General features: G+C 36.6%; 1 protein-coding gene across 7 annotated transcripts in view; it reads left to right on the top strand.

Moving 5' to 3' along the window:
• The window catches only part of WDFY3 (WD repeat and FYVE domain containing 3), a 246,071-nt gene that overhangs the window by 78,640 nt on the left and 153,620 nt on the right, over positions 1-13,811 (top strand). For all 7 annotated transcript variants that reach the window (XM_033105930.1, XM_033105931.1, XM_033105933.1 and 4 more), the window contains one exon: positions 7,319-7,529. In XM_033105930.1, the coding sequence (XP_032961821.1) occupies positions 7,350-7,529 (180 nt within the window). In that variant the 5' untranslated portion in view covers positions 7,319-7,349. Of the gene's footprint in view, positions 1-7,318; positions 7,530-13,811 lie in introns of those variants that run through there.

Genomic DNA, 13,811 nt, shown 5'->3' with positions numbered 1-13,811 from the left:
TAGAGTTAGCATGTTATATCTTTCTCCATCTCTTTTACTTTTAATCTATCAGATTATTTATATTTATTATTCATGATTATTATTTATAGTCAGCTTTCTTGTAGACGTCATATAGTTGGGACATGCTTTTTAATCCACTCCGACATTCTCTGTCTTTCAGTTGGTGCATTTATTCTCTGTCTTTCAGTTGGTGCATTTAGACCATTTACATTTAAAGAGATTGTTGATATAGTTGTATTAATATCTGCCATATTTGTAACTTTTCTGTTTTTCACATTTAGTCTCTGTTTATTCCTATCCCCTTTCTGTCTTCTCTGGTTTTAATGGAGCATTTTGTATGATTGCCTTTTATCTCATCTCTTTGCATAGCAATTAAATGTATTTAAAAAAAAACAAAAAAAAAACCTTTAGCGGTTGCCCTAGAGTGTACATTTTTCACCAGCCTTTGTCTGCCTCAAAGTAACACTTCATTACTGAGGTATAGTGCAGCAGTATTCCCAGTTCCTCCTTCTCATCCCTTATGACATTGCTCTCATCTCACTAATTCGTAAACTATAATCACCCAATACATTACTGCTACTTTAAAAACAATTTTTTAGGTCAATTAAGGAACATGAAAGATTTTATTTTACCTTCATTTATTCCTTTGCTCGTCTGGGAAATTCTTTATTCTTCCTTTACTTTTGAAGGATAATTGCATTGGATATAGAATTCTAGGCTGATAGGTTTTTCTTCCAGTACTTTAAATATTTCCCTCTATTCTCTTCTTGTTAGCATGGTTTGGGTGAGAAATCTACTGTGTTATTTTTATTTGTTTCTTTATAGGAAAGGTGCTTTCCTTCCCCCACTACTCCCACCACAACCTCTTTCAAGATTCCTATCTTTGATTGTCTGCAGTTTGCGTACAATATGCCTAAATACAGTCTTTTAGGTATTTGTCTTGCTTGATATTCTCTGAACTTTCCATATCATTGGTTTGGTGTCATTAATTTTGCGAAGTTCTCAGCCATTATTACTTCAGATATGCCACTGCTCCCTTCTCTCTTTCTTTTGCAAGTTTCTATTGATTTAGCTTCAAGCTCACTGATTCATTCTTTGGACTCATCCAATCTACTATTGAACTCATCAAAGCATTCTTCATATTTGTTATTGTGCTTTTGATTTGTAGCATTTCCTTTTGATTGTTCCTTAGAAACCTGTTGGCGTGGTTGTAAAGTATGGACAAAGGGAACTTTTATATAATCATTTGATTAAATCTCATTGTTTTAGTGGGACTGTGACTCTGGGCTGTGACCTTTCACAAGGATTTCTTGTAGTAACTGCTTTCCCCAGCTTCTACCCTTATCCCTTCAGGTGAGACTGGAAGGCTGGGCCGTTTGGGTTGGAACAAATGCCTTTCCCTAAGGGGAGACAAGGTACAATATTTCACCCTGTTATGATGAATGCTCTGGGAGCATGTCACAGTGATTACTCTTCCCTCTCCACCTGCCAGAGCCAGGAGGGGATCTTAGAGGGGTTCTGGAGGTACAACCCAGGGAAGTTGTGGTGAGGGCCCTCAGACTGTGGTTCCTGGAGTTTTTCCCTCTCGTGCTAGCCCATTGTCAACCTCCAACAGTTCAGCAGTTACCATTGAAGATATGATATATCTACCAGTTTGTGGTTGCAGGGACTTCTGTTCCAGGTAAGCAGATTGCAGCTGTGACTCTCTGAATTCCTTGTCTCTCTAGATTTCAGGGGTTGGTTTGCCCAGCAACGTCAATTCTCCGATGGGTTTTAAGAAAAATCTTTGATTTTTACTTTATTCAGCTGTTTCTTGTTTAAGAACAAGAGTGATGACTTCTGAGCTATTGACATTTTGGTGCTGACACCCTGATTTTTAAACTTTAGCTTCTTTTCTTTCCCTCCTAAACTTTTAAGAACTGTGTTATTCTATAATACAGATGTACTGTGAATTACCTATTCGTTATAAACAATTATAATAACATGTAATGCAGTAATAGCTTGTACTGTGATTATTGCCATAGGATAACTTCCCAGAAGAGGTCTTAACTAGACAATGAGTAGGTATGTTGATACTGATTGCCCTAAAAAAGACTTGATTTACATTCTAATCAATAATGGAAATGTATGTACATTTCCATTTTTCCTGTTTTTACTATGAATGTATTTCATAAATCCTATTAGTGTTTGGCAAACTGAAGAGCAAACAGTTTTACTTTGTTTTTGTTTGCATTTCTCAATTATTAGTGATTTTAAGTACCTTTTTATGTGTGTTGTGTTGCATTTCATATGTGTAGTATTTTTACTGGGGATAGTTTATTTCTGTTTCATTCTTATTTACTGTCAGGTTGTTGATTTTAAGAGTTACATGGATATTCTAGTTATAAATACTTTTCTACAAGGATTGCTAATATTTTTTCCTATTTGTTGTCTATCTTTTAACTTTGTGGTATTTTTTGCTATAAATATTTTTTTCCTTTTAAGAAGAATTTACCCTAAATTATTTCATTTTATATTTGCTTGTAATATTTTATTGTTTGTTGACATTTAGATCATTAATCCATTTGGAATTAACTTTTATTTATGGAAATAATAATTCTAGAAAATTATAAATTGGTGTTGTAACCAGACTGCAAAATGGTAGAGTTTTCTCCACGGTATCCAGCAACCCAAAATTAGAAATGGAGAAATTGTGTGGTTGGATTCATCCGGGCATGAATTATGGTTGGGAATATGTATAGGCGAGGAGTGCAAGGGAAGTAAAGGTACATTTGAGAATGTCATTAAAGAGATTAAACGTGGTCTGATCTCTGCTGAGAAATAGGAGATTTGGGAGGTCAAGAAGAGTAAGTGATTCCAGTAAAGACCACAGGTTTAGGAAGTGAGAAAGGTGGATGGTTGAAAGTTATCTCAGAGTGAGCTTTCAAAACTGGAAATTTCAGAAATAGAGAAATTCCTAGTGGTGATAGGTCTAGGAAATGGCCCTGAAAGTTCTAGTCCTGCTTATGTGCATCTCACACCTGAGGTCAGTCGCCCCTGCACTGTGCCATCCACGGAGGACACTGTGAAGCTGAACAATGAGCTAGAAGTTAGAGAGATAATGTAGAATGTGAAATGTGTCAGTATTAGGCAGTCACAAATTATAGAAGCATTGTGCTACAAAAATTCCTTTGCAGGTCTTTTATACAGAATTTTGAACACAATTTGTATAAAGGTCCACTTTCAGAGAATGCCAGATATCTCAGATCAACTTACACAAGTTTATTTATTCCATAATACAATTTAATTACACTATGTTAATCATATCAGATAACCTAACTGCTGTTTAACTTTTAGGGTGAATGTGCCCTTGGGGCTCCCAAAACAGCAGTGGGGGCCCTAGAAGGAAGGATTGAAGAAGGGGATCAGGGAGACGTCAATAGTGGTGGCTGACAATTGGCAATCACATCTAAGTGAAGTGCCCTTAAATGAAGGCACATTGCTTTTGGGTTTGGAACATGCTTTCGTCTATGAAGAGAGAAAATTGAGCACACTGAAAGGATACTTTGAGAAATTGTTCAGTTCACTGTAGGTATAGGATGCTGAGTTCACACACGGGAAGAGTAAGGGGGTATTGGGAACATGTCTTAAGTAATTGTATTGTGCCATGTAAATGAGATGGCTGATCTTGTAATAGCTCATAGATGAGGCTAAAATGTGATAATGACTGCCTTTGAATGGCAAAAACTTAATGCTTCAGCAGGTAGAAGTTTTAAATTCTAATTCAGGACTCTATCTATAGTTCTTTTCCAAGGGTACATGTTAGATTGATGGGTTATATACCCAGTTTATTGGGAGCCTCTCAAAGTTTTGCCTTTATTCTTAAAAGTGTAAGAAGTTTTGCCTTTACTCTTCATAGTATGAGAAAAAATAGCATTTTCCCCCAGAAAGTTTAAGGAAAAATAAAAAGCCTGAGCAATTACTCATAATTCTTTGATGAAAGTTTAAAATTTCCCTTGGCCATATGAGCTAGCTATTTCTCTCGTGGAATTACAGAGTTATTTAGAAAAGCTGTTCTAAGTTTTTAGCTGAGCTACTGAAAGGCAACTAGTTACTTGCTGAATGTATTTTAAAAATTAACTTGTTCTGTATCCTTCTCTAATTTAAGCAATGGCAAACTATTTAAAGGATTTGGGGTGGGCAGAGTTAAAGTGTCTGGGATTTTCAAGCATTAACACAAGAGATTAGAATAAGAAATACTGTCTGGGCTCATTGCAGTAATTATCTCATTGCTATTTAAATAACCCCCTGTTGGCAGTACAAACACTGTTCTCTTGTGAAACAAAATAGAGTTCTTATACACAATAATCTTCATAAATATTTTGAAAACTCCTAATAACATTGCATAAAAAAACCCATTCTATTTGTCCTCATTATTATATTTTGCATATCGCTTCTATATTGCTTTATAAACCTCCTATTGAAATCCAACTAAGAAATGCATTTCCCTTTGATTTTTTTTTGTTGTTGTTTATCGCTTTTAAGTCTCTAAAACATAATACTATAAGGGATTATGGTATTTTCTTTCCCTTGCTTAAATAGCTAACTAAAAATGTAAAGGAAAGGGAATTAAATGTTTCATGCTCAAATTGAAGGAAGAAAAGAAATAAAAGAATTACTGAATGTGACTAATGTGCTTGACACTTTATAGAAATGATGTCATTTTATGTATGCATTACACAAAGGCTGTAAGGAAAGATTTTACGGATGAGAGAAACTCATCTTTCAAGTGGGTTAAAGAGCCTTTAACCTGAAGTTACCTATCTTCCCATGGGCATGTTTGAACAGCTTTCACTGAAAAGTGCCTATTTTTTTTCTTGTCTTTCACTCCTGAAGAGTATTTTAAACATGGTACTTCTTGGTCTGAATTTACTTTAAATATAAACATTGAAATGCAGGCAAAGCAATGATTCAGCAATCTGACATGCTTAAGTGTTTCTTGATACATGAAGAGAAAAAGGAGGAATCTGAGTTTTTTCTATCACTGAGATTATATGAGCAATTGAGAAATACTAGTAAACCCATTTAGTTGATTGATATGTATCCTTTTGTATCTAATAAATATTAAATAATGGTAGAATAGCTTGATTACATCTAATGTTTGCCAATATGTGATCATGTGTGTGTTTTTTTACTGGGGTGAAAGTTGATTAGTCTATATTCAGAAAAATCAGAAAGATTCTTTCGCATTCTAATTGCTACTTGATGCTAAATAATAAATATGCTAAATAGAGTCAAAGTTTCTACGAATTGTATGATTTAAAATAGGCGCATGAATGTGAGTAAACCAGGGAAGGGCACTTGCCCAGGAGATAAAAGTCTGGATTCTCATACAATTCCTTTTCACTGAGATTTTGAGCAAATTGTTGTTATCTTGGGGTTTCACTTAAAGGTAGAATCTGTCCTGTCATCCGCCCACTTGTTTAAGTTGGAATGAGGAACAAGGGAGATGGTCTGAAAGGGCTTTAAAGTTCTACAGATACAGAGTGATACTTGACTTTTTTTTTGTTTTTAATGACATAGACGCCTTTAATAGCTGGGGATCTCTTAAAGTATTGGAGGATCATGAATCCCCTAAATCCTATCTGCAGACTCTAGATTATGAACTCTAGCTACAGGCTAAGGAAAAAGAGCAGAGCTATGCATAACCTAAAATGTTAGCTAATTTATATTTTATAATTCACTTCAAATTTGTTCTTTGTTCTGGGGATTTCTAGGACTATACATATCAGAACATAGTAGGCTATTTGACTATATTTGTTGAAATCTTTGAATTTGAAGGACTCATCTATTTTCCAAGAACACTTTTGAACTGGACTGTTGGTTGTTATTTCATAGTAGAGGTTCTCCTTGGCCCTTTGCCTGTATGTCTAAGCACTCTTCCCTGCGATTGGACCCCTTAGGGCATATTAAGTGCCTTTTGCACAGCAGTCACTCACACAGACAAGCCATTGGCAGAGCTCTGAGCAAAGTGTGTCTTTCTGCTCCTCACCTGTGACGAGTCACATCATGGCCTCCTGCTGCAGTCTAGCTAGTGCATACGCGTATGTCCATAGCCACATACGGAATTCACTCCAAATTCTCCAGGAAGAGTGTGTTTAAGATGCTAGTTTTTCTAATAGTTTTTAAAAAATCAATAGACAGATGTTTAGTAAATAAAGCTCTAGTCTAGCAGTAGTCTTTCATTTCTTAAGAAATGGCCTTCTGGCTTACGTGGTGATGCAGCAAAGTGAAAATCTTCAAGTTATTCCTGCTTTTCTACAGATTAAAAGGCAGATTGCCTTTCATCCAGATTCTGTATATCCATAATGGCCTCCCAGCCATCCTGATTCCTCTTGTAAGATATCCTGTTTTTGTGTCTGAAATGAGCTAATTGCTGGCACAGTTAGTGGTGGTTGAAAAGGGCTGATGATGCTTTCTGAAGGCTTAGTGTTATTGATTCCGGTATATATTCTGACTCAGTGGTTGGTTTGTTTATTTCTTAACTGCAGATCTAGCCAGAGATACATTTTATATTACGATGCAGTGCACACAGATACTCCCTTACCTAGAAGAAGTTTCATAAAATAATAATCACCCTTACTATATGTGTTCCAGTATCTTCTATTTCATTTTTAAATGCTCACCATGATCTGAGTGAAGTAACACGACCTACCAAACGGTTTCCCATAGTTTCAAAAAGTGGTTTCAGTTATACAATTTTTACTGTTATCTTACGATATGGAAAATATATTGGGACATCATTTTATTTAATTTGCATGTTTTCACATTATAACACAAAGTAAACTCTTTAGCAGGTACCAAAGTGAAATCCTTCATCTAGGATAAAACCAATTAAACATAGAAAACTTTGTGGGTTTTTTGTGTGTGTGGGTTTTTATATGTGTGGATGTTTTGATATAAGATGATACTTGATACTGTTCTTTCTTTTTACATATGCTCAGCTATTAAGCAACATATTAATAGTAAAACTTGTGATCTCTTTATTTGTTGAACTTGATATGACTAACTTAATTGGAAGTGTTTGTTACTTGCCCAGTTAATGTTTTACATTTTATACAAATTGTGTCAAAGCTAGTAGGATAGTTGAGTGCTATGACTGTTATTTGTCATTTAGAGATGTACCACAATTAGCTTTGGCTTTCTACCTTTTTAAAGAGGTAGAAAAAATACTTTCGTCAGAATTTTCTATTTTTCAGAGCTTTTATAAGCTCTTCATGCATGCTTGACCTGGTGAAGATGACGACATTTTTGACTGTGTATGCACATCTTCCTACAGAATTAGAAGTGTTTATCACCAACCCGCCAAGATGAACATGGTGAAGAGGATCATGGGACGGCCGAGGCAGGAGGAGTGCAGCCCGCAAGACAACGCCTTAGGACTCATGCACCTTCGCCGGCTCTTCACGGAGCTGTGCCATCCGCCTCGGCACATGACTCAGAAGGAACAAGAAGAGAAGCTGTACATGATGCTGCCGGTGTTTAACAGGGTAAGTCCAGGGGCCAGGCACATGCCTGTGGACTGGGTGGCACTCAGGAATCTTCAGGTCATAGTAAGTCACAAGTAGGGGGGAAAAATGATAGAATTAGTTTTTATGAAGCTTGATGTTTTCATTCCTTCCTTTCAATTTGCTCTAAAATAATGTGGCTTGATGTGAGAGTTGGTCAGAATGAACTCCACTTAGTTCTAACAGATAAAAGAAAGACCATGACCATTTAATAAAATGTTCCTCTCATGGTTGAGTTTTGGAATAGGGATAGATTGTAAATTAATCATTTGTTATTTTCATTATTTTTTGAAGTGATGGTTTATGGCACCCAATAGTGCAATTGCCAAAGTCATTTGTACACTTCAAAGAATCATCTCAGTTTGCTTTGTTCAGCAGGTTTTCTATCAGAGAGAGATGAAATAGAATTAATGTTTTATTTTATCAAGTTGATTACGTGTAGCAGTCTTGGTGGGGACTTTTAAAATAATTTTTAGGTTATCAAAGGTATGCAAGTACATAGTTTAAAAAGTCAAGTAGTTCCACAGGCTAGTAAGGTGCCTACTCCTCTCCACCACTAATTGCTGCTGCTACTTTTTCAGCTTTTAAATAACATACTTTTACTGCTTGTTTCTTGATTATTCAGTTTTAATTGACTTCCTACTGAGATTTATGAGAATTAGCTTTTTTATTCCCAATGCCTCCAAACCATAACATACAAGGTCTGACAATTAAGTTCGTGAACTTGTTTGCAACGATGTTGCTAACCTTTTCTGATATCAGAGGGCTTATTCATTATGAATTTGTACCAACTGGACAAACAGTTAACCAAGTTTGCTATTTGGAAGTGCTGAAAAGGCTGCATGAAAAAGTTAGACGAAAACAACCTGAACTTTTCACCAACAATTCATGGCTCTTGCATCACGACAAGGCACCAGCTCATATGGCACTGTCTGTGAGGGAGTTTTTAGCCAGTAAACCGATAACTATATTGGAAAACCCTCCCTACTCACCTGATCTGGCCCCCATTACTTCTTTCTGTACCCGAAGGTAAAGGAAATAGTGAAAGGAAGACATTTTGATGACGTTCAGAACATTAAGGGTGATATAATGAACAGTTCTGATAGCCATTCCAGAGAAAGAGTTCCACAATTGTTTTGAAGGGTAGACTAGGCGCTGGTGTTGTTGCATAGCTTCCCAAGGGGAGTACTTTGAAGGTGACCGTAGTGATATTCAGCAATGAGGTATGGAGCACTTTTTCTAGGATGAGTTTGTGAACTTAATTGTCAGACCTCGTACATACTCACTAGTACGTGCTACCCTCCTTCATATCCTTTCCTTATAGTTATACCATTTGTTTAAACAGTATTGAGTGTTAACTCTTTACTGACCATGGTGTAAATATTACTCACAGATGGACCTTATAGTATACCACCATTATTTTTCCACTCTTGTAGAACTTGTTTTCCCTAGGCTTTATAATGTAACTGTCTCAACTTCTGTCTTTCTCTACATGCCTCTTTTCTCTCCTCCTCCCATCTCTTTCTTTTCCTCCTGTCTCTCCCTTCCCCTATTGCTCTCCCTATTTTTCTCTCCCTTACTGTGTCTCTGTTCTTCTCCTCCTATCTCTATTTCTGCTTCCTTTCCTAGTTCAGTCTCTTTATCCCCATCTCTGCCTGTCTCTCTTTCCATCTCTATCTCTCTGGGCTTTCATCTCTCTACCCTACCTCTGTCTTTCTCTTCCTTCCATCTGTCTCTCTCCTCCAACTCTCTCTCTCTCTCCTTGTCATTCTCTGTTCTGTTTCTCTCCCTGTTGCTGTCTCCTCCCTACCTTTTCTCCTCCCTTGTCTCTTCCTCTCCCTTGAATCTGTCTGTCTCCCCCAACTGTGTCTTTCTCTTTACCCCCTCCTCTCTGACTCACTGTCTCCCCTCTAGTCTCACTTGGTCTCCATATTGTTTATTCTCTGTGTCTGTTACTTTTTCAGTCTGAAATTTTCTAAGCTCTGCTTTTTCTCCTCGGTATTTTGAAATTTTACTGAGGCTTCATGATGAACCTTCTTAATCTGAAAACTTGTACCATTCATTCCTTGGGAAATATTGTGAAATAGTTCTTTGTTAATTTTCCCTTTGTTTTATATGTTCCCTTTTTTCCTATAACTTAATCAATCATATATTAAGTCTTCTAGGTTAACCTTATGCTATCATATTTTTAATTTCCTTGAATTCTTTTATTCTTTCAAAATTGTGCAGTACCTCCTCTCACCCCTCTGAGAATATTGTTTTTCAAAATTTCTTATGCGTTTTGCATTGTTATTTATTCCAAATTACTTCTTTTTGTTTATATTATTTTCTTTCATATTATAGTAGTCTTCAGCTATCTGATGATAATTGTCTATACAGTGATACTTATTTGTGTCAGACAAATAAACCTTGTGCCATACACTATACTATGCATCAGAGTTTCTGAGATAAAAGGCAGTCTAATCTTGTGAAGCTAAAGTATAATGAGGAAGATAAACATATAATTCTGTTGGAAAAGAGAAACACACAAACAGGTAACACAATTACAAACAAATATAGTATTAGAGACACTGGAGGATGTTGTGGCACTCCTGAAAAGAGTTGTCTAAAAATCTGTGGGGATCAGGGAAGAGAAGTCTCCCTCAAGAATGTGATGTGATTCTTGAGCCCATAAAAGCGAAGCATTAGCCAGGTTGGAATGAACTGGACTGAATTAACCAAGAAGGTAATTAGAGTAAGAAGTTAAAACATGAGTCCTGGTAAAAGACAACAAACAGTTTAATATGTGCAACATTTATAAGCAGTCCCAGAAGTTGATTTTATGTCAAGCAGGGGCAAAAAATAAGACTGTCAAGATTGATAAGAAGCACATATTGAGCTAATACTTTTGCTTGGAGGCATGCAGAGCCAATAAAGGATTGGAAACAATAGAATAAGAGATTAGAAGAGGCCAAGACAAGGCTTTCTCTTAGGTTTCTAATTTGGGAAACTGGGTGGATAATTCCCAACAGCTGAGAAAATTTTAGGGGATAGATTCAGTTTGGGGCATTGAGTCAGAACTGTTTGTGAGCTTCCCAGGTAGAGGTATTCAATAGACAATTAGAAGCTCACACGAGGGGATTTGGCCAGACACATATGTTTGGGACTCACTGGCAAGGAAGTGGGCGTTGAAACCCTGGAAGGGGACAAGAGATTACTCATGGCTCATACTGCCAGGGGAAAAGAGCAGTAGGCTAAGGATGAGCCATGGAGAATATGAATGTTTAATGATAAAAGGGAACCCATAAAGGATGCAGAACAGGTGCCAGTCAATTGCACTGCAAAAAGAATCCATCGAGGGTGGCTATAGAACTCGAGCTAAAAGTGGCAACAAGGAGGCAGCAGTCAACACTGTCATGTACATAGAGACCCAGTAATACGAGAACTGAGGACGGTCCATGAGATTTACCAGCTTGGAAGTTACTAGAATGGTGGAGCCAGAAAGCAGTAAGTGAGTGAATGGGAGATGGCAAGAGACCTTAACTATATACTTAGCTTGTAGAAATTTGAAACGGAAAAAAAAAATTGGTGAAGGTGAATTTGGCAATAAAAGGGCTTTTGCTTGTATGTTTCTAGTGTTTTGCTTTGTTTTTAAAGGTGAGAGAGATGCAGGCATGGTCATAAAGAGAAGGGAAGAAACCAGCAGGGGGAAATTTGGAAATTTGTGAGAGAGTGAAATTGATGGAGAGCATGGAGTCAAATTCCAGATGGGTGGGTGAGCCTCGAACAGGAGAAGGAGACCTCATCGTGTCGGAGAGCACACTTCGTTGGTTGTGAATATGGATTTGTAGTAAAGGTAATGGGAAGTTGGATAAGATCTTGCCTAATGACCTCAGTTCCCTGTAGCTGTCAGAAAATGTGGTCTGTTAAGAGCCTAGAGGAAGTAGGTTGAGTAAGGGACTTAAGGAAATTGTGATGGTTTGTAATATTAATGAAAGGGAATGAGAAAGATAGTTGAAAAGGAACAATAAAAGAGTATTTGAGGGCCCAGTGAAGGTTGGAGATGATAAATTTGTACTGGATCTTAACTATGCAGTTGTGTGGTTTTTCTCTTGCCAGCAGTATGTGTGTAGAAGTGGAGAAGGCAGATAGACACATTATTTATTGGGACTGAGGTTTGGCTGGGCTGGTAAAGCACAAGGGTGGGAGGAGAAGGAAAGAGCACAGTAAGAGGCTAGTTCACAGATTACCCCAGTTGGGTCAGATAGAATAGGAATAGAGGATGGAAACATTAATACATTTAGAGGATGCTCCTTTTGTAATCCTTGAACTAAAAGGCTGAGAATGATGGCGGGAAAAGATGGAGAGTAGGAACATGAGAAGAGGTGGGGAAAGGTTTTAAATAGCTGTTTTGAAAATGGGAGAGAGAACTGATTGTGGACAAGCCCCAGTGAGGTCATTAATTTTTATTGGAACCAGTTCTAGGAAGCTGTTCTTTTGTTTCATTTTGTTTATATACTATTGGCTGTTGAGTAGTTTGAGGTAATTTCCTTCTCTCAGACTGTAAACAATTTACGAAGGTGATGATAGTGTTTAGAATGGTTAAGGCAATTATTCTCAGCTATTAACATAAATTAATAAAGTAATATCCTTCATCAGTTAGCCTTCTACGGTCAGTTCAAATGAGTCTTAGACTAGAAGAATCATACAGATATTTGTTTTTTTCAAAGAAAGTAGATTTGAGATGCTTTAGTGATTGTTGTCTATTGCTTAGACTGTTTGACTTAGTTCTCCTGTGTTCTAAGTTGTCATAAATGTCATTAACTATAAATTCTTTCAAGTCAAAAGTATTTTGATTGGCTGTTTAAAAGCACATATATATGGATTGCCTCATATCTTTAATATGATGAGTGATTGAAATACCATAAAGGTTCAGTCAACTCTTAACTAATGAATCGATAGGAAGTTATTATTGTACCATTGTGACCAATTAAAAAAATATGTATATATTATATTCACTAACAAACTGAAAGTGCTCTTAAATAAGCCATCACATACATTAAGTTTTGAAATATATATATGTATATATTTATTCAATGTTTGACCATTTATACATGAACATTCTCCACTAGTAAGAAATACCTTTGATAAATGAATAGCTCGGTATGGCTCTAGAGTTCCTACCATGATTGCTGAAAATGAATTGTACTGTTCATTTTTGAGACTTTGCTTGATTCGTGCTAACTGGCAAATAAACCATATTACTGTTAATACATGGGCGTCTATCTCCAGAATCATTTTTAAGTGTGCTCGATAGTGTTATTTCCATGTGTGATTTTTGCCTTTAAGAGACACAGGTTGAGAAATGCCATGTGTTGAATCCTCTTTCTGGGCCAGATCTCATGCTGTGTTCTTCAGCTGCCACCTGTGGTCTTTAGCACAGCCCTGCAAGGACACTGCCGCTACCCTCCCTCTCACTGATTCTCTCAAACTGAAAGATTATGGTAGCGTCTGAGAATAGCTGAATGATATTTATCCAGCATTCTTAAAAACAATTCAACTTGAGTCCCAATAACAAAAGCTTACAGAGAAAATACTTGGTTTAAACTTACAAAATAAATAGCATCATAGTCATCTAAAACTTAACCGTCACTGTTAATTACCTTGGTATATGTTATACTTTATTGTGTATTTTAAAATATAATCTTTGCTAACTAGATCTTCTTTTAGAAAGTCCCCTGGTTTCTGAATTTACTTCTAATTTATATTTGAGAAGCATCTGAGTTGAAAACAGTGTTGTTCTTTATCCTTCACAAGTCACCTTTACTTTTTAAATTGTTGACTTTAGCGAAGGATCCTGAGAGCCAAATGAGTGACAGATCAGGAGTCAGAGAGATGGACTATTCACATATATGTAGCTTTGTATTTACATATATGCAACTTTATTACTTATTACGTAATACCAATACAGTTGCTATTGGAGAATGTAGCTTAGGTCTGTGCAACAAAGCACTTGCTAAATTCACCCCTGAGATAGTTATAGTTACTTACCCAGTCATTGGCAGAACTGGACAGTTGCAAGCCACACCCAGAGCAGATGAGAGTTCGTGTTCTCATAAGGCAGGCATGTCTCAAAAAGAGAGGAAGGAGAGAAAGGGACTGAGTTAGAATCTCTCATTTTCTTTTCCCTTAAGTTGGTGGTCCTTAGAAGCAAGAAGAATATAAGCGTTTCCCTAATTATTTCCATTTATTGATAAGAAATCTTAACTTATTTACAATATGAAA

This window comes from Rhinolophus ferrumequinum, chromosome 5 (genome assembly GCF_004115265.2).
Source record: "Rhinolophus ferrumequinum isolate MPI-CBG mRhiFer1 chromosome 5, mRhiFer1_v1.p, whole genome shotgun sequence".
In the NCBI taxonomy this organism is placed as follows: Eukaryota; Metazoa; Chordata; class Mammalia; order Chiroptera; family Rhinolophidae; genus Rhinolophus; species Rhinolophus ferrumequinum.
Note: the sequence above shows the minus strand (reverse complement) of the source record. Positions and strands in the feature narration are given on the sequence as shown.